Source organism: Trematosphaeria pertusa, assembly GCF_010094035.1.
Source record: "Trematosphaeria pertusa strain CBS 122368 unplaced genomic scaffold BU26scaffold_5, whole genome shotgun sequence".
Taxonomy (NCBI): Eukaryota; Fungi; Ascomycota; class Dothideomycetes; order Pleosporales; family Trematosphaeriaceae; genus Trematosphaeria; species Trematosphaeria pertusa.
In genome coordinates, this window is record NW_022987216.1 from 1840363 (window position 1) to 1856608 (window position 16246).

Consider the following 16246-nt stretch of genomic DNA (forward strand, 5'->3'; position numbering starts at 1 on the left):
TCCACGGGTATTCTGGCTTGCTTGATCTCGGCAACGGGGTCGAATTGACTGTTGGAGCGGCTTCTGCGGACCTCCGCTTCTTCGGCCGTACCGTCTCTGGCTCCTCTCCAGGTTCGTCTTCTATTCGTTCGGACGATTCTGTCTTCACCTGGCCCGCTTTCTGTTGCCACGGCAAAGTGCGGCGTTTCGTACGCAGGACTGCGTTCTGGGCTTTGGGAGGGGTCTCAAAGTGCTCCGGAGGGGACGACGACCATGGAATCGGTTGACTGCTGCTTGGTACCTGCTTCTGAGATGCTTTCGGGGTCACGGACTGGTATGCCGAGTCTCTTGATGCTGCTGTACCTACAGCAGGTAGCGTAGGATAGCTGACTGTGCTTTTCGTAGCCGGGTCCTCAACGTCGAGGTCAATGTCACTATCAAAGTCATCTTCGTCAAAGAACACCGGGATCTGGGGCGCTTGATTGCTCCCCATCGTCGTATGAAACGCGCCGGGCAGGTCGTTCTCGTAGTCGGATACGTTGAGCGGGGGATAGTCGAAGGCCTCCTTTTGAGAGCTCAATGCCTTGGCCAGGCCGCTTGAGGTTCTCTTGGTTCCGTGTGCATGCCCTGGTGTCCTCCGCTCGGCTGCAGCATTATGTTTGGTGATGTTGCCCGAGAGCGTCGAGAGCGGGTACGCGCTCGATTTCTGTGCGTTGTTGGGGCGCTTGAAGGAATTGGTGAGAGATTGCTGCCTAGACGCGGGCAGTTGTGAGGGTGCAGCGGCGTTGTGGGACTTTACTGCCCGTTTGAACATGGCAGAGGTTGAGTGTGGTTGAGCGGAGAGGTAGCCGTAGTATGCTCGAGGTCGTGTTGCGGTACGTATTTGAGGAAGGGGCGACGACGCCTTCGCGGGGGTGAACCGAAGTGACGCGCTCAGTCGGAAGTACGCGGCAAGCATACAGCAGAGGAGGGCTGCGACAAGAAAAGAAAGAAAGAGATCTATAGTATCAATGAACGGCATGCCCTCGCGGGGTTTGTGGTGTAACGCCCGGACGCGACTCGCGAAGGCTACCTAGCGCGCTTTAGCTACCTAGCTAGGGCCGAGCGAGAATCACGTGATGCGGAAGATGGGGCGGATGCACCCCACCACGACGCCCTGCTGGGCCTACAAAATTTGCTAACTGAAGGCTACGACTGGGCTTTGATCACGGTCAATTTAGAACGGGAGACAAAGCCGTTCAAATGCAACGCCACCACTCACCGGTGAGAATCCGGCGTTAGCATTCGGTAAGAGCATACACAAATGTCAAGCCAGCCATGACCAAAGTGAGCGAGTAAGCATTGTATTCCCCTAGTATTTTAGGAGCATTTCCATGAGTCTTCTAGACGAATGTGTCGCGTAAGGGACTTTCCAAGGGATATATCCAATACCAAAAGTACTACCTAAAAATCTCTTGCCCATCCTCAAGAACTATGACAACTTTTAGACTGCCATCTATCGCGAAATCACAAAGTGAAACGGAAGCCTCGCCTCGACGACAACACAAGACATTGAGATGAGAGAGCATGATAACAACCTGTAGACGAAAAGCCTGAAACGGGGTATGCCACGCGAAGACGCCAACAACAACAACACGACGACGATGGAAATAAAGGAGCTCTTTCGATGATGCGAGCAAACTTCAACAGATCAAAGAACCACGGTAGGAAGAAGATGGGTGTAGAAGTAGCTAACCAATCGAAGCAGGAGGAGAACATGATGCAGCGCAAGGAGATTCATTAAAAAGAGCCCGCACGAGAACACATTCCACGCATACGACTGACAGACTGACAGACTGAGAGACATCCGCCGACCGCGCGGAAACTGGAAACGTACAGAGGGTACTCCAAACCATGCCATGTACGGCGACACCCAAGCCCTCCCGCTAACTAGACAGAGCTGTTTTTTCGAATGGAGAAATACGCATAACATAGGCCCGTTGAGACATGAGCAGATAGCAGATGAAAGTGCCAATATGGAAAATATGGTGCTATCCAAAGAGCGCCAATTTAGACAACCAGGCATGTCGTGAGAATTGAACAGCGCAGACAAGGGAAGACTGGATGACGGGCCACGAGACGACTAGCCTTGGTAGCCACCAAAGCCGTTCTGGTTGAAGTTGCCCTGGTTGGGCTGTCCCCACTGCTGCTGGGGTTGGCCACCACGACCGTATCCGCCGGCGCTGCCGGGCATCTGCTGATAGGGCTGCGCCATTTGAGGCCCGCCGAAGCCAGCTTGGGGGGACTGGGCAAAGGGTTGTCCACCGGGGCTCGGTCCTGCCCGCGTATTAGAGTGTGATTTCCGATATTGTAGCTTCCTCCGATGCCGCTCACCTTGGGGTGACATGGGGCCCCCCGGTCCCGCGCTATACTGCGGGAAGTACGTGCTCGGGGTCTGAGGATACGCTGAGTTCGGGCCGCCTGCGGGCGAGTAGCCATCGAACTGGCCAGTCGGTGGACGGTCTTTGCCCCACTAAAACAGAAATGTGAGCTCAAGTAAGGAAACGAAGAGAAGATCAACCTACGCTGCACTTGAGAGGCCGGCCGTTGACGTTGTAGCCGTTCAGCTGGCAGATGGCCATGGCAGCGTTCTCGTGGGTGTCCATCTTGATGAAGGCAAAGCCACGGTCAGACTGGAAGCGGGTCTCGGTGACGTATCCGAAGTTCTGGAAGAGAGGAACAAGGTCCGACTGCGAGGTGTAGGGGGTGAGGTTGCCGACGTAGCAGGTTGTCTGCCACTGCGGGGTCTGCTGAACGACCATGTCGTAGCTCTGGACGCCGTGGGTGGGGAAGTGATGGTGTCCGAATGGCGTGGTTGGCGTCATTCCCATCGAGGCCATGGCCTGCTGCTGGGAGATGGACGGTTGGCCCTTCTGATTAGCCCAGTTGCAGCGGATTGCCCGCGAACCGAGCCATTCGCCGTCCATGGAGCTCAGGGCGCGCTCGGCATCGGCGCGGTCGCGGAAAGCGACGAAGCCGTATCCACGCGACCGGCCAGTCTTCATGTCCCACATGACGCGAGCTTCCGACACAGGGCCGAAGGTGGAGAAGGCCTGCAGCAGGACCTCATCATTGACCTCATTGGATAGATCGCCGACGAAGATGTGGAAGTGGTTGGACGTGTCCTCCTTCGCCGTGTTGTTGGACTGGTATGCCCAGTTGACGCGAATTTCCTAAGCGGTGTCAGTCGTGTGTGCGCGCCGTCAGCGACGGGGCGGGTACTCACGTTGTTGTGGACGCGGCGTCCGTTGAGGGTCTGCATGGCGCGTTCGGCTGCTCCTGGGTCGTCGAATTCAACAAAGCCGTAGTTAAAACCTTTGGAGTTGAACTGCTGAGGCTGAGCTGTTAGTCCTGGGGATTCCTGTTGAAATTTAGAGCTGCGCTGGTGGGTTATATAAGCGGGGCAGCAGCAGAGTGAAGGCTCTGCGCGAGCGTTTGCACTGCGCTACCCCGCCAATACTTCCCGCAGATTAAAGGTGAGGGCAGGGCGGCGTCACTCACATTCTTGTCCGGAATGATCTTAACACTTTGGACGTGGCCGGTCGTCTCGAAGATCTGCCGCAGCACATCCTCGGTGACGCGAGGATCCAATCCGCCCACGTACAAGGCCCTCTTATTCGGCTCCGGGGCAGCGCGGCGCGGCACATAGCCGGGCTGACCGCTGGTCGGGGACATGACATTTCCGCTCATCGGAGAGCTGATGGCAGTGGGGATGGGGTTGGTGTTCTGCGGGATGATGACGGGCGCGAGCGGCGGCGGCGGCATGTGCTGCTGGGGCTGGCCCTGGTTGCCGCCGTCGTAGCCAGGAGGGCCGGCGGACGAGGGTGGGGGAGGCATCGCGGTCGCAGACGTCGCAGAGTCGGCCATGGCTCGAACGAAGTGCAACGAAAGAAGCAGTCACGGAAGGCGCCGACGAAACAACAGAAGCGCGTCTACACGAAGTAACTCTTATGCGGGCGGCGAACTCGGTAAAGGGCGATGTCGAAGTAATACGCGACGACGGACGGGTGAGGGATGGCGGCGGCGGGGAAGGAGCTGGTCGAGACGGGAGGCGGCAAAGAAAGTGAAGACTGCAGTCGCGGGGAGCGCAGCCAACGTGGACTCGAAAGCGCAAGGAAAGGAAGAGGAAAATAAGGAAAAGAGGCGCAGGAAGACGAGAAGCGAACCCGACGCCGAACAACGATGGAGAGCTGATCTAGCCTTAGTCCACTGTGGGGTGAGAAGAGGGAGAGGACGAGGGAGAGGGTTGCGATTCTTCAGGGCGAGTGGCAGAGCGGCGCTAAGCTACCGTGGGCTGGGCTGGCTGTAAGGCTGCGGCCCGTTGCAGAAGCCTGGTATTTTACAGGCCGGTACCGTAGTCATGCCGATCGCGAGGGCTCGCACTGCCTTTTTGCGACAATATTACATTAATGTGCTGTGGGCTCTGGGCTCTGGGCGCTGCGCCGGCCGCCTGCCCGGCTTCTGGGGCGCGTCGGACGCTGTGAGTGCTGATCGCGGCGGGGGCAGCAGCAGAGCGTGACGGTGCTGCTGCGTGAAATTTTCAGCGTATCAGGCTTCCGTCCTGACGGATAGAATACCGGGGGCCCGAATTAAGGTTGCTTAGTTAGCCGCGGCCGCACCTGCAATTTAGCCCGACCCCTCGCCCTCCCACCTGCAGCAGCAGCTGTCAATCTGCGGCGGGCACGCATCGCCGACGCAGGGCCCTTTGCCAGCACGACAGCTCCCCGACTCTGACAGCTCCCCGCCTCCGACCATGGCGAGCGCGCCGGAGCAGTCGAAGGCGCCCCAGCCCACCTCCCACCACGCTCTGGACAACCTGCAGGCCATGATGAACCTCGTGGTACGTACCCCGCCTACCGTGCCTCCTGTGCTGTGTATGCGGCTCCCGCTCACCACCGCAGCTCATCTCCAGCGGCCGCTACGTCAAGGCGCACCAGGCCGGCCCCGATGCCGCGCGCATGCAGTACACGCTGAAGCGCGCCGTGACGGCCGCCTCGGAGCGCTTCAACGACTCGCTCGACGAGCTGGAGACGGAGATCCAGCAGGCCCAGGCCGTGCTCCGGCGCGACCTCGCGCTGCTGCAGGCCGACCGCAAGAAGCGCGAAGCCGCGGCCAAGGAGAAGGAAGCAGAGAAGGCGCGACTGGCCGCCGAGTCCTCTGCGAAGAAGAATGCGCCCGTCAAGAAAGAGTCATCGCTGCCCGCCGCACCTTCCGCGAAGCCCGACGCGCCTGGCCCGAGCAAGCCGCCCGCAGAGCAGCCCACAGAGCCACGGGCGCTCACTCGCGAGCAAGAGGACGCCCGGCCGCCCGTTGCGACCGCCTCCGCTTCTGCCCAGGACGCGCCCATGGAAAGCGCCGACAACCCGGCCACCGAGCACGACTCGGAATTCGACTTCGACGCCATCTTCGGCGACAGCGTAATGGACACCGCAGGCGACAACCAGGGCGACGTCGACATGGACGCCTCAGGCCCGGACCTCAACTTCACTCTCGACGACTCCGCGCCCTCGCTGCTGCGCGGCCTCGAGGACTTCGCCAAGAGCAGCGACGACGGCAATGCAAATGCGAACGCGAGCACCAACATGGACCTCGACTTCGCCATGCCCGACCTCCCTGACACGGCGGGGAACACATCGTCGGAGCAGCCCGGCACGACAAAGCCAGCAGACTCCACGCAACAGGCGACCGACACCAGCAACGACATGCTCGACACCATGGCCACCGACGACCTGGACGACCTCTTCAACATGGACTATGAGAACCCGGAGGCAACCCAGTTCGACGACGCCTTCTTCGGCTTCGGCGAGAGCTGAGCGGGAAAGAAATAGACCGAAGGTACTCAGGATGGGGGCCGAAGAACTCACCTAGCTTAGCAGATAGAATCTCTTTCTTCCGTAGACGCGTAGTAGTTTCAATCGCTACGGATCGAGGATGCGGACTTCATTACATAGGCGTTCAGGACACGGGAACCATGATACCCTGGTACATTTTTATGACATCAATGCAATGCTTTTTTTTTACATTCGTTCATTCGGAAACTTGGCTAAGGATTAAGACCTGAAGCACTTCATTCTTGCCATACTAATACGAACATCACTTAATCGGAACTGCGTGGATAATGCGTAAATGGAATTGAATCCGCGTCAAAGACGCGTTGCTTGCACCGAACCTGCAGGTCGAACGTGTACTACTAATACAGGTACTCATGCCTCGTTTCATCGCTCATGAAATGCCCGTTGATGCCCAATGCAGAAAACGCCATGCTCTAATCAAACATAACCATCGCGCTTCGTGAGTAACCTCGACGCCGCGATGGGAATGCGAGAAAGTCCAAGAGGGGTATGTACAGACACTTACTCCGCGGCTACGGGCGTCCACTCCTGCATTTCAGTGTTCTGCTTCAGAGGTTCCGCATCGAGTAGCTCCCCTGGAACCTCCTCGCTCTGCGTCATGTCGGTTGAGATAGCATAGGTGTCTTTGCCCGACACTCAGGGCTCTGCGGCTTGTCTCCTAGCTGCATCCAGCGTCTTGTCACGGCCATTGGAAGTCCGAACATCAGAACCGGCGTGGGGATGCTCGCTCTTAGGTCCAAGGCGCCTCGTCTGGTCATTCGAGCCGCAATTAGGCATCCTGGCCTGGTCGTCGGACTCCTGCTTCTGGTCGTCTGGGTGGGCAGTGGGAGTCTGGCCTAGGCTCTCGGTGCTCTGCTCCTGGATCCCAGGCACAGAGGCTTGGTCTGGCAGGGTGTGTATGTAGGCGATGGGGTTCTTGTCTTTACCCTTCGAGCCCTTCTCCTGCTCTTCGGATGCCTTATTCGCAGCTCCAGGAACGTCCCCAACCTCCGCGCCCACAGATGTCTCAGGTGCCTTATCCTTGTCTCCAGATGTCTTTTCATGGCTCTCCTCTCTCATAGCCACAACAGGCATCTTAACCCGGCCCTCAGAGCTCTGGGTCTGGTCTTCTGACGCCCCGACAACCTGTTCAATCATGGCAGCAAAGTCCACACTGATTCCATCCATCTTTAGCGTAGGCTGCGCGCTACCACGGCGCTCTGCTTCCTTGGCCTCTCCTGTCTCGATCCCAGATATCACCGCATCGCTTCCGAAGATACTTGCGCCGCTCCACAAACCCACCGTACTCGTGTTCGGATCCTCAAAAACTGAGAAGCCTAGGCCACCCGGCGGTGAGCTCGGTACAGGGAGATCGCTGGATAAGAAGTCATCGGGCATCGAGAAGTCGGTGAACTGAGCGGAAGAGAATCCGTTTCGGCCGGGGGTATTGAACATGTGGAAGGTAGAGAGGTCGATGGCTTGGGAGGGGGAAGTGGGCAGGCAATCGGAGAGCAGCGCGTTGAGCTGGCGGGTGAAGGGCGTCTCGGGAGCGATGGCGGTGGCTCGTCCGCTGGTCCTGGGTGTCTTGAGGAGGCGTGATGGTGTCACTAGGCTGGCCTGATCAGCACCGCGTTTGGGCGTAAGGGGTGCGCGACAACGACTTCCTGGCGTTGGGGTCTTGAGGAAGTCTTCTAATGAGCGGCCCTTTGTCGGCGTCGTCTTTGGGGAGACGTTATCCTCGAAAAGATGGGTAAGGCCATCGACTTCGTTGTCGATTGGCGGTGGGCAGTTCTCTTTATCTGTATCCCCGGCATCCACGGATAATCGTTGTGTCGACTCAGTCTGTCTAGGAGCAGAAGCCCGAGCGGATGGAGATTCGGAGGAGCGAGTATCGGCTAAGGACTTTACCTCGCCAGGCTCGCGTGGCGAAGGGAATAAGAGTCGTCGGGTAGGCTTCGGCGTCAAGTCCGCCTCGACCTCAATTGGGGAGTTCTTGCTGCCCCTGAGCCCAACCGGACTAGATTGGATAGCCCGTGCTAGAGCTGCCTGCGCCGCCGCTTCATCCAACTGATAGCCTGCGGTAGCCTGAAAACTTGCTGAGCGACTTTGTACTGACGGTTGGGCCCCGGTATCAACAGTGCCGTCTACAAGAGAGGGCGCCTCTGTTTCCACCTGGCTGTCCGCTATGACGGGTTCCGAATTTGGCACGATAGCATCAGACATGCCCTCTTCCGCTCCGCCCTTGGCCTTCTTTCCGTTCCTCTTGCGTTTGGGCTTATCAGAGGGCGGTTTGGCCCAGATCTCATGCGGTCGCATGGCGTTGTTTTTCTTAAGCCATAAGCCGCAAGGGTTGCACAAAATAAGCTTGGTAAACGTCTGCGACTCCGCCTCTTCTGGTTCTAACATCTGCTTGAAAATGCGATACCGCGGTTGGTCGTCGTTATCGTCCCCTGGCTCTATGATCTCGAAAGCAGTGATATCCGACTTGTTCGATGAGATTGTGATGCCGACCGGTGACCCCTTCTCCACGCGTGTGTAAGCCCTTCTCCAGATAGGTGTGTCAATTTGACCGCAATTGTTGCAATACGTCGGCATTTCACCTTTCACAAGGGCGTCCGCTAGCTTCTCTCGGATGATCTGTCTTCTATTTGCCCCAGCGCCGCTTCGGGGTTGGCGGCCATCTTCAGCGGGAGTAGGTGCATCAGACATGGGCTCTTCCAACTTCTCCCCGATAAGCCGCCTCCGGTTTGCACCAGCGCCACTTCGCGGTTGGCGGCCATCTTCAGCAGGAGTAGGCGCATCAGACATGGGCTCTCCGGACCACGTGTGTGACCTAGGAAGTCCCCTCGCCTTTGGCACGAAGGGCTGAGCCGGAAAGTTTGGTGTACCTGAGCGGCGGGGTGCCGCATCCACATTTGCATCGGCTGGAGGGAGGCTGCTGTCTAAAGAACTCGCGTTCACAGTGGGCAGCTGCGATTGCTCCAGAACCTGATCTTGGGTGATGTTTATCCATGGATGGGAAGACCTGTCTTGCTTTGCACGACGCCTCGTCCCAGAAGCGATGGGGAGATCGCTTCCATCACAGGGTCTGCTGTTGGGATCCGCCTCGTTATCCTCACGACCCGTGGGAATATCGCTGACGAAGCCAGAATCGTTTGGAAGAGGCAGGACCGGAAGCTCGGGGCTAGAGGGCGCCGAGGAGGCGAGACGTTGCGGCATGGCTGGTGGCGATGATGGAATATTCAGAGGTGTCTCGCCGGGACTCGCCCTCTCGTCATCCGCCGAGTCTACAGCGGTGTCGGAGAAGAGGCTGGTATCGTACGGCACCGGGCAAGGCCGATTCTCATCCATAGATGCATGTCGTAGTAGACTTGGTGGTAGGCGAAGGGGTCCCTGGGGCTGAGACAGGGTTGCATCTCCTGGACGAGGAGTCGGCGCTCGGGGCACCTGCTCCGCGGATACGGCGGCCCCTGGGTTGGGAGCAATTGGCCTGTGGAGTCGTACCGATGCTGCAGTGCTGGCGGTTACGCGTAGCGACTCATTGCCGGCAAGCAGCGCTGCCTTCTTCGGTCTCTTTGCCTTGGTGATGCGCGCTCTCTTTTTGGGTGGTCCCTCCTCTTGCTGGTCTTGTCCCATGTGGCCAGCGGGCGGGTAGTACTGCGCCTGGGAAGCCGTCTCGCTGCGGACCGAGGCACGAGACGCAGGTCGAGAATCCTGGTTGAACGTGTATGGGTGAAAGGAGACAGTGCTCATGGCTGGACTCGAGGCACGGGTGTCATGAGCGCTGAAGGATAATCGGTGCTGGTCGTGGAAGGGATCGTTCCTCTCGGTGGGGCTCGGACGGGTAAGCATCTCATGGAACGATTCCACGCCACCGAAATAACTCCTCTGACTCATCTGACCATTGCTGCCTGGAGTAGGTTGTGCCAGCTGACGGATAGCGGGATTGGCGTCGAGAAATTCGGCCCAGGCATTGTAGTCCATTCCTTCGGGCATAACCTTGCTCAAGTTGTGATACCTCTCCATGTTTTCCACATATTCGCTCTGCATGCAAGTGGGGACGGGCACAAGCTTGAGCTTGACCTCCAGCGTTTCCTTGACACCGTTCGAAAAGAGGCCTAGGATGTTCTTGCACACGCGACCGGTGACCATGGTTTGAGACTGCTCAGCGGGCGCGTTGGGGGTAGCAGAGGCCGACGCGAGAATCCACGAGAGCATGCCTTGGCCGACGAGAGGCGTTTCATATTCGGAGTAATCGTAGGCGTAGACGGTGTAGTCGTGGCCGAGCTTTGCAACGAGTTCGGGACTGGAAACATTGAGTGAGCCTGTGCTATAATCGGGCTTTGTCAGCATCATGGTTGCCTACCTGGCAGAAACAATTGCCTGGATGCATGTCTTCAGCTCTATGACTCCGACCTGAGTGGTTTCGTCCAGGGAGACGGTCGGTATGCTCAGTGCGTTGGGTAGGCGGGCGAGACAATTCGACTTGTTCTGGTCATCGAACGTGTAGAGCACCTTAACTGCATACAGAGTAAAGGTTAGAGAAGCACAATCCGTGGTAGCAGTGTTGCTTGCCTCGCATGAGTCGTCGCGGTATGTCCATCATGCCGTCAGCGCCAGCGTCAGGGGAGACATGCTGAACAGCATCCTCCGGACTACGAGACGGCGCTGACATGGCTGCCCATATATTTGACGAGAGGGCAGGCGGTGGTGTAGACGTGGTGGTGAGAGCTGCGGAGGTGTGGTTAGAAAGGGAGGTGGTCAGTGATGTCCTGCTGTTATCGCGATCGGTGGCTGGCGAGCGATCATCGCGGACGCGTTCGACGTGCACGAGAACAAAGCGACAGCGGAGCGCGGAAAGCGATTGACGGAAAGAATGCGGGGAATATTTATACTACAACATGTGTGAAAGCTCCGACGGGCACCCGGGCGCGAAAAATCGGGAAGAGCGTGTCGTGTGAGGGTGCAATCGCGAATTCGCTGCGTTCAAGATGCTCGAGCTTGGATGTTGGAGCTAGGATCCGCGATGGTGACATAAGCGGGCACAACGCGCTCTCATTGGTTCGCATCGGCTAAACGTACCGCCGTAGCGCGATTCTAGGCAAGCTCCCTCACTTCACGTCTTTGCTCGACCTCCACCCGCCGGCGAAAACTCCCTATCTGCCCTCGTTGCTGTGGTGTCCTGCGCTCAGATACAGAACAAGTCAACCTCTGCGGTCTGTGCCTCACCTCGACCGGACATTATCCTCCTTCGGTGCGCCCACCTGTGCTAAAATCGAATATTTTACAGCCACAGCCGCTCGACTTCTATACCGCTCCCCCAGCCCATCGCCGCAGACAAAATGGTCGACGCAAAGCTTCAGTGTGTAGTGCATCCTTTCGCAAAACTTTCAGACTGCTAACCACCTGCAGGGAGCTCCTTTCCAAGCCGCGATCCGAGTTGACCGAATACGAAGTCGCCCAAGTCGAAGAGCACGAGCTGACGACCGGCCCGCTGTCCATCCTGCAGACTGCCGTCCGCACCCGCACACAGGTCCTCATATCGTGCCGCAATAACCGCAAGCTGCTCGCCCGCGTCAAGGCCTTCGACCGGCACTGCAACATGGTCCTGGAGAACGCGAAAGAGATGTGGACCGAGACGCCGCGGCTGGCGAACGGGCAGCTAGGCAGAAAGGTCAACAAGGATCGCTTCATCAGCAAAATGTGAGTCATTCAAGGTCAAGGTCACGCGCTCATTGTATCAGTAGTGCTAATCGGTGAGCAGGTTCTTGCGGGGCGACTCCGTGATCCTCGTCTTGTTGAGTTAAAGGGTCTGTTAGCACGAAGAGTTGGGTGTCATGAGTCTGAATTACGACATGGAGTTTTGAGGGCCTAAAATTTACATAACGGAGGCGGAATGGCGGAATGAATCAGCAGTCAGTCAATCAAACCATATCTTACTTCTTCAATCCTTCGCTCAGACCCAATAGGAGCTCGGCGAGGCCATGCGCGCCTGGATCTGGAACGCCCTGCCACCCCTCGCCGCCGACGTATACCGTCCGTCCCAAACTGGCTTTCATCCCTTTTGTGCCTTGCGCTCCCTCTGCCGCCGCTTTCGCTGCTGAGTCGACATCGCCCGTTTTTGAGAGTGTCTCGACGAATGGATATAGCGCATCCATCAACGTTCGGTCGCCTGGCTTTGCTGGCGTGTATTTGCCCAGCGACTCAAGAGATGTACTCAGAGCCTTAGCCCAGACTTCGGGAGTGATTGGCTGTGCCGAGGAGGAAGAGTTCTGACGGATGCCGTGCGCCAGCGCGTTCAGGAAGATGGCATAAATGGCGCCTGAAGTACCGTCCATGGCCACCTCAACGACTTGGATGATGTTGTGCAGGAAAACGAGGGGATCTTCTGTTTTCTTCGACTTCTCCAGCATCTTCAGAATCGCTACCTTGCGTCAGCGGCTGGAAAACAATGAATCGAATATGACGTACCGTCAGCACCGCGCTTCAGGCCAATACCACAGTCTCCGTCGCCCACAATTGTGTCGTAGTTCGTGATATCCGGCTCCGCGACAATGAGTCTGTTGAGCGCTGTCGTCAAAGCTGACTTAGCAAATGTGGGATCCACTAACTCTACGTTAGCCAGCCTATAACCCAAGAACTCGAAGGAAAACTCACTCCTTAGGTTACTAGAAGGCACCTCTTCCACACCATCATGCTCCTCCTGCTTTGTGGACTGTCCCCGTTTCGACCATGTGTCGCTCTTCACCGCCGCAGACCATCCGCTTGCTTCTGAAGGCGCGTCAAGTAGCTCCAGCATAGACGACCCCTGACCCAGACCGGTATCTGTCACCTTCAACAGACTGATGCTAAAGCCAAGACCGTTCAAGCTAGTCATCAAAGTGCCCGACAATATTCTCACCGGCTTGATGTTCCAGTCACTGGCTAGCTGTTCAACGACCTCGTTCGTGATACCTCCCATTTCTAGGACGCTAACTCCGCCCAGATTGTTCACCAGCAGCACAACGTCATCTTTGCCCGAGATGTCGAGGAAGTTCCGGTCCTTGTCTGACGCGTTTAGACAGTGCGAGAGCATCGTCTTCACCAGGCCCGGCAGATCGGTCGTTTTCCGCTCGGAGCCAGGCTCGTTGTGGATGCCCATTCCGATCTCGACCTCGCTCTCTCCGAGCTCGTCGTCGCCGCCTTCGGCCACGCTGCGCCCGGGGACATGGACATGCGCGAGCGACGACCCGATCGAGACGAGGTTGTCCGCGGTCAGTTTCGCTATGCGGGACACGTCCTTCAAGCTCGCCCTACACCACTACATCAGCAATCCGCTCCACTCCACATCCCCCCTATGGTAGGTAGAGTCCAGACTCACCCCCTCGCCGCCAGCGCGCCCGCAATCTTCTGCACCAAGCACGTCCCCGCGATGCCCCTGCGACCCACCTTCCCGCCCTTCGCCCGCCCCACGCCCGCATCGTCCCCCACAACCACCATATCGACCGCCACGCCCTGCGCGCGCGCCTTCTCCACCGCCATGCCGAAGTTCAGCACGTCGCCCGTGTAGTTCATCACCACGACCAGCACGCCGCGCTGCCGGTCGACGCGGTGCAGTATGCAGCGCCGGATCTGCTCTGCGGACGGCGACGCGAAGATGGTCCCCGCTACCGCGCCGGCGAGCAGGCCGGGCCCGACGAAGGACGCGAAGCTGGGCTCGTGGCCGGAGCCGCCGCCGCTGATGATGGAGACTTGCGGGCTGGGCAGCGCGGACGGGGAGACGTAGATGATCTTGTTCTGGATGTCGCATTGTACCGCCGGATTGGTGTGCGGAATCGACAGCAGGGCTGTGTTGACCAGGTGCGTGGGGTCGTTTATGAAGTGTTTGGCTGTTGGAGCTGTTAGTCTAGCTGTCTGTCCGTCTGTCAAGCGGAGCGGGCGAGGATGCTGTGCTATGGAGCTTGTACTGTGCTGCACTGTACCGTACCGACTTACCTGACATCTTGAGAGTGCTAATACTCAGATTACGCGACAGAAAGGAGAACAGGGTCAATTAGAAGAAGAAAGAAAAACTGAGGTCGCGCGCGGCCGGACGGGGCGACCATCGCTGCTACTTGGACCGCACCGCGTCGGCGGCCCTGTGTGTGGCATGGTGGGGTCGGGTCGAAATGAGGGGTTGCTGCGGCAGCGCGCGCGGTGCTTGCGGCGGGGTTCTCCGATTTCGAGCCTGCGGTTCTTTCGGTGCAATCTGGGGCCGTTGCGGTAAGCGTTTATTCGGAGCGATGCGAGCGACGGGTTTGGCCTGGTAGGGGGTCTAGTGTGGCAAGCAGCCTGATGTAAATAGTTCTGGGTTTTCGTGCTTTCGATGATGAACCTGGGCCGCTACACACTTTCGTAGAACCCTGGTAATCGTTGTTGTTTATTAATTACAGCCTTATTGCTTGTGTAGTGCTGCTACTTGAAGTCTAACGACCAAGTTTCGCAAAGGGGAGAGAAGCGAAACATCACACTACCCAAAATGACTGCTTGTATAGAAGATGAGGACGCATCACCGAGCGTCGCATTACTGGAAAGGAGCGACTATGGAGCTACTATCTAAAGCGGACAGGGGGTAGGCGTTAGGGAACGAATCAGAGGAGATGCGCGGTTGCGTTGTAGCGAGTCGCTAATAGTCGAGGATGTAATCGAAGGTTTCTACGTCCCTCATTATCCATAGCTCAATGTCTTGCTCTGCGAACTTGTCCCGGATCTTCGTCAACCATTCATCTATCCACATGCCGTCGACGAACTTTCGCCGAATATTGACTTTCTTAAGATTCGGCAAATTCGACCTGCATGACTGAGCTAGATCATCCAAGCTCTTTCTCCAGTACTTCTCGTATTCATCGTAGAATTCTTCCTCGATGCTAAGCTCTACCCGCTCGACTGCTAGTGGTAGGTTTTCTGACAGTTTCGTAGGCTCTGTTGGGAACCACGCTCCATATTCGTCCATCTCAAAGGCTCCAAATGAGTCAAGGCCAGTCTGGAGAGACCGGAGCTTATGCATATCACGCAAAGAACCAAGACTCCCTTGATTGAGCTGGTAGATATCCCTCAGGTCCCAATCGGTGTCCTCCTCAATGACGAGGCGCTCCAATGTGTCCTTGTGTTCGAGGAGCGCTTCTGCAAGTGTAGGGTAATGTAGCCGCGGTGGATGGCCTTCGTATGATCTGTACGCACCAGTTCGCTCCAAGTTATCGAATGCGAGAACGAACGTCCGGAGGCCTCGGAAGGAACGCAGAAGCTGGGCCACAGTCTCCGAGCCGATATAGGAATTTTCGAAGTGAAATTCTTCGATCCGCGAGGATTGTGGGGGTATGCTATGTTCCATGGCCCTGGAGCTTACCGGGACGACTTGAAAGACCTCTTCCAACACAACTAGGCGCAGAGACGGGATGCCCAATATGGGTACAATGTGCATGAATTTGATAGGCCCCATGTGCAGATGGAGGGAGCGGAGATGCTGGAAGTGCTGAGAGATAAGCGGAGACACCGCAAATCTAGCCTCCCCGAGGAGTCTGATCCACATTGGCGGGGTAGGGTAACCTCTCCGATAGCAACAGACATTCCTATCTGCGACTTCTAAGCGTCTGATATTGGGAGCGAGAAGGAGCAGCGCCGTGAGGTGGTCCCGAGGCTGTTGCTGCCGGAATCCTCTCGCATATAGTCGGGGATTTATGAGCTCGAACTCCTCGGCCTTTCTGCACAGCGCTCGACGCTCGATCTGCGAGAGCACGTACTTCTTGCTCTTATCCCAGAAGTACGGCTCAGCGTGATCGTCGACCCAGCTGAGATACCTCAGGCTCTGAGCCATTTCCGGTTGCTGGATAAGTGATCGAAGGAATTTGCCGGGATCTGCGCGGAGATTGTCCATGATGGCGTACATGTAAGGTGTGGCAAGACGGTACAGTCGGCGGCTGGTCAAGCAGAGATTGTACAAGACGCGCACTCGGCTCTCGTCATAGTAGCCGTGGATGATGAAGGAATCCAGGATATCTAGGAGAAGCTCGTCCGGAAGGCTGTCTAATCCCGTTGCCTGCTTCTCGCGGGAGATCTTACTCCCACGCGCCTGTCGTTTATCGTGGACTCGGCATGTCTCGGGCATTCCGGCAGCTTTGCGTTTTGACGACCGTGGCATGTTGACGCTTTTAATTTTCCAAACACGTCGACAGCGGGAAGCCCTCTCTCTCCAGTTGGGCCCTGCGTCGAAGGACTTCTTGACGCCTAGTCGAGAGCAGTGCAGCGAAAGTGGACGCAATAGGAGTTGATACAGAATGTACTTAGTGACGGTTCCCGACTAAGATACAAAGACCGATGGTTGTATTCGCGTGGAGGCTGGAACGCGCCGAGGCGAGGTTAGGATTAGCTCGCCAAGCGCT

At 57.3% G+C, this 16246-nt stretch overlaps 7 protein-coding genes across 7 annotated transcripts; 2 read left to right on the plus strand and 5 right to left on the minus strand.

Moving 5' to 3' along the window:
- Positions 1-1464: 1464 nt before the first annotated feature.
- On the minus strand, positions 1465-2426 carry BU26DRAFT_278691 (uncharacterized protein). The gene is made up of 2 exons (XM_033821485.1): positions 2353-2426; positions 1465-2078 (listed from the first exon to the last, which is right to left on the minus strand). Exon 2 carries the CDS (start codon positions 2042-2044, stop codon positions 1670-1672), a length of 375 nt encoding a protein of 124 aa, XP_033686217.1. The 5' UTR covers positions 2045-2078; positions 2353-2426; the 3' UTR covers positions 1465-1669.
- BU26DRAFT_423616 (uncharacterized protein) lies at positions 2102-3885 on the minus strand (the record flags this gene model as incomplete). Its single annotated transcript, XM_033823520.1, has 4 exons — positions 2102-2491; positions 2544-3191; positions 3245-3360; positions 3516-3885. 4 exons carry the CDS (start codon positions 3883-3885, stop codon positions 2102-2104), a joined length of 1524 nt encoding a protein of 507 aa, XP_033686218.1.
- Positions 3886-4683: 798 nt separating this feature from the next.
- BU26DRAFT_603673 (uncharacterized protein) lies at positions 4684-6132 on the plus strand. Its single transcript, XM_033835447.1, has 2 exons — positions 4684-4858; positions 4920-6132. The coding sequence occupies exons 1-2, from the start codon at positions 4772-4774 to the stop codon at positions 5829-5831; spliced, it is 999 nt and encodes a 332-aa protein (XP_033686219.1). The 5' UTR covers positions 4684-4771; the 3' UTR covers positions 5832-6132.
- A 7-nt stretch (positions 6133-6139) lies between these two features.
- BU26DRAFT_549761 (uncharacterized protein) lies at positions 6140-10812 on the minus strand. Its single transcript, XM_033832014.1, has 3 exons — positions 10425-10812; positions 10216-10369; positions 6140-10155 (listed from the first exon to the last, which is right to left on the minus strand). Exons 1-3 carry the CDS (start codon positions 10522-10524, stop codon positions 6507-6509), a joined length of 3903 nt encoding a protein of 1300 aa, XP_033686220.1. The 5' UTR covers positions 10525-10812; the 3' UTR covers positions 6140-6506.
- Positions 10813-10977: 165 nt separating this feature from the next.
- On the plus strand, positions 10978-11765 carry BU26DRAFT_517927 (small nuclear ribonucleoprotein Sm D2). Its single transcript, XM_033828698.1, has 3 exons — positions 10978-11211; positions 11262-11552; positions 11614-11765. Exons 1-3 carry the CDS (start codon positions 11192-11194, stop codon positions 11654-11656), a joined length of 354 nt encoding a protein of 117 aa, XP_033686221.1. The 5' UTR covers positions 10978-11191; the 3' UTR covers positions 11657-11765.
- Positions 11693-13984, minus strand: BU26DRAFT_481781 (dihydroxyacetone kinase). The gene is made up of 5 exons (XM_033825745.1): positions 13824-13984; positions 13210-13717; positions 12507-13141; positions 12321-12455; positions 11693-12273 (listed from the first exon to the last, which is right to left on the minus strand). The coding sequence occupies exons 1-5, from the start codon at positions 13828-13830 to the stop codon at positions 11786-11788; spliced, it is 1773 nt and encodes a 590-aa protein (XP_033686222.1). The 5' UTR covers positions 13831-13984; the 3' UTR covers positions 11693-11785.
- Positions 13985-14231: 247 nt separating this feature from the next.
- BU26DRAFT_517929 (uncharacterized protein) lies at positions 14232-16183 on the minus strand. The gene has a single exon (XM_033828699.1). It carries the CDS (start codon positions 16003-16005, stop codon positions 14494-14496), a length of 1512 nt encoding a protein of 503 aa, XP_033686223.1. The 5' UTR covers positions 16006-16183; the 3' UTR covers positions 14232-14493.
- Between the last annotated feature and the right edge of the window lie 63 nt (positions 16184-16246).

Coding starts and splice junctions, on each gene's coding strand:
- BU26DRAFT_278691 (XM_033821485.1), bottom strand. CDS start 2,044: ATGCCTGGTTGTCTAAATTGGCGCTCTTTGGATAGCACCATATTTTCC.
- BU26DRAFT_603673 (XM_033835447.1), top strand. CDS start 4,772: ATGGCGAGCGCGCCGGAGCAGTCGAAGGCGCCCCAGCCCACCTCCCAC. Junction 4,859..4,919: donor AGGCCATGATGAACCTCGTG/GTACGTACCCCG, acceptor TCACCACCGCAG/CTCATCTCCAGCGGCCGCTA.
- BU26DRAFT_549761 (XM_033832014.1), bottom strand. CDS start 10,524: ATGTCAGCGCCGTCTCGTAGTCCGGAGGATGCTGTTCAGCATGTCTCC. Junction 10,370..10,424: donor ACCGCGACGACTCATGCGAG/GCAAGCAACACT, acceptor CTCTGTATGCAG/TTAAGGTGCTCTACACGTTC. Junction 10,156..10,215: donor CAGGCAATTGTTTCTGCCAG/GTAGGCAACCAT, acceptor CAATGTTTCCAG/TCCCGAACTCGTTGCAAAGC.
- BU26DRAFT_517927 (XM_033828698.1), top strand. CDS start 11,192: ATGGTCGACGCAAAGCTTCA. Junction 11,212..11,261: donor ATGGTCGACGCAAAGCTTCA/GTGTGTAGTGCA, acceptor AACCACCTGCAG/GGAGCTCCTTTCCAAGCCGC. Junction 11,553..11,613: donor GATCGCTTCATCAGCAAAAT/GTGAGTCATTCA, acceptor ATCGGTGAGCAG/GTTCTTGCGGGGCGACTCCG.
- BU26DRAFT_481781 (XM_033825745.1), bottom strand. Junction 13,142..13,209: donor GGCGCGCTGGCGGCGAGGGG/GTGAGTCTGGAC, acceptor GTAGTGGTGTAG/GGCGAGCTTGAAGGACGTGT. Junction 12,456..12,506: donor GCCTTCTAGTAACCTAAGGA/GTGAGTTTTCCT, acceptor ACGTAGAGTTAG/TGGATCCCACATTTGCTAAG.
- BU26DRAFT_517929 (XM_033828699.1), bottom strand. CDS start 16,005: ATGCCACGGTCGTCAAAACGCAAAGCTGCCGGAATGCCCGAGACATGC.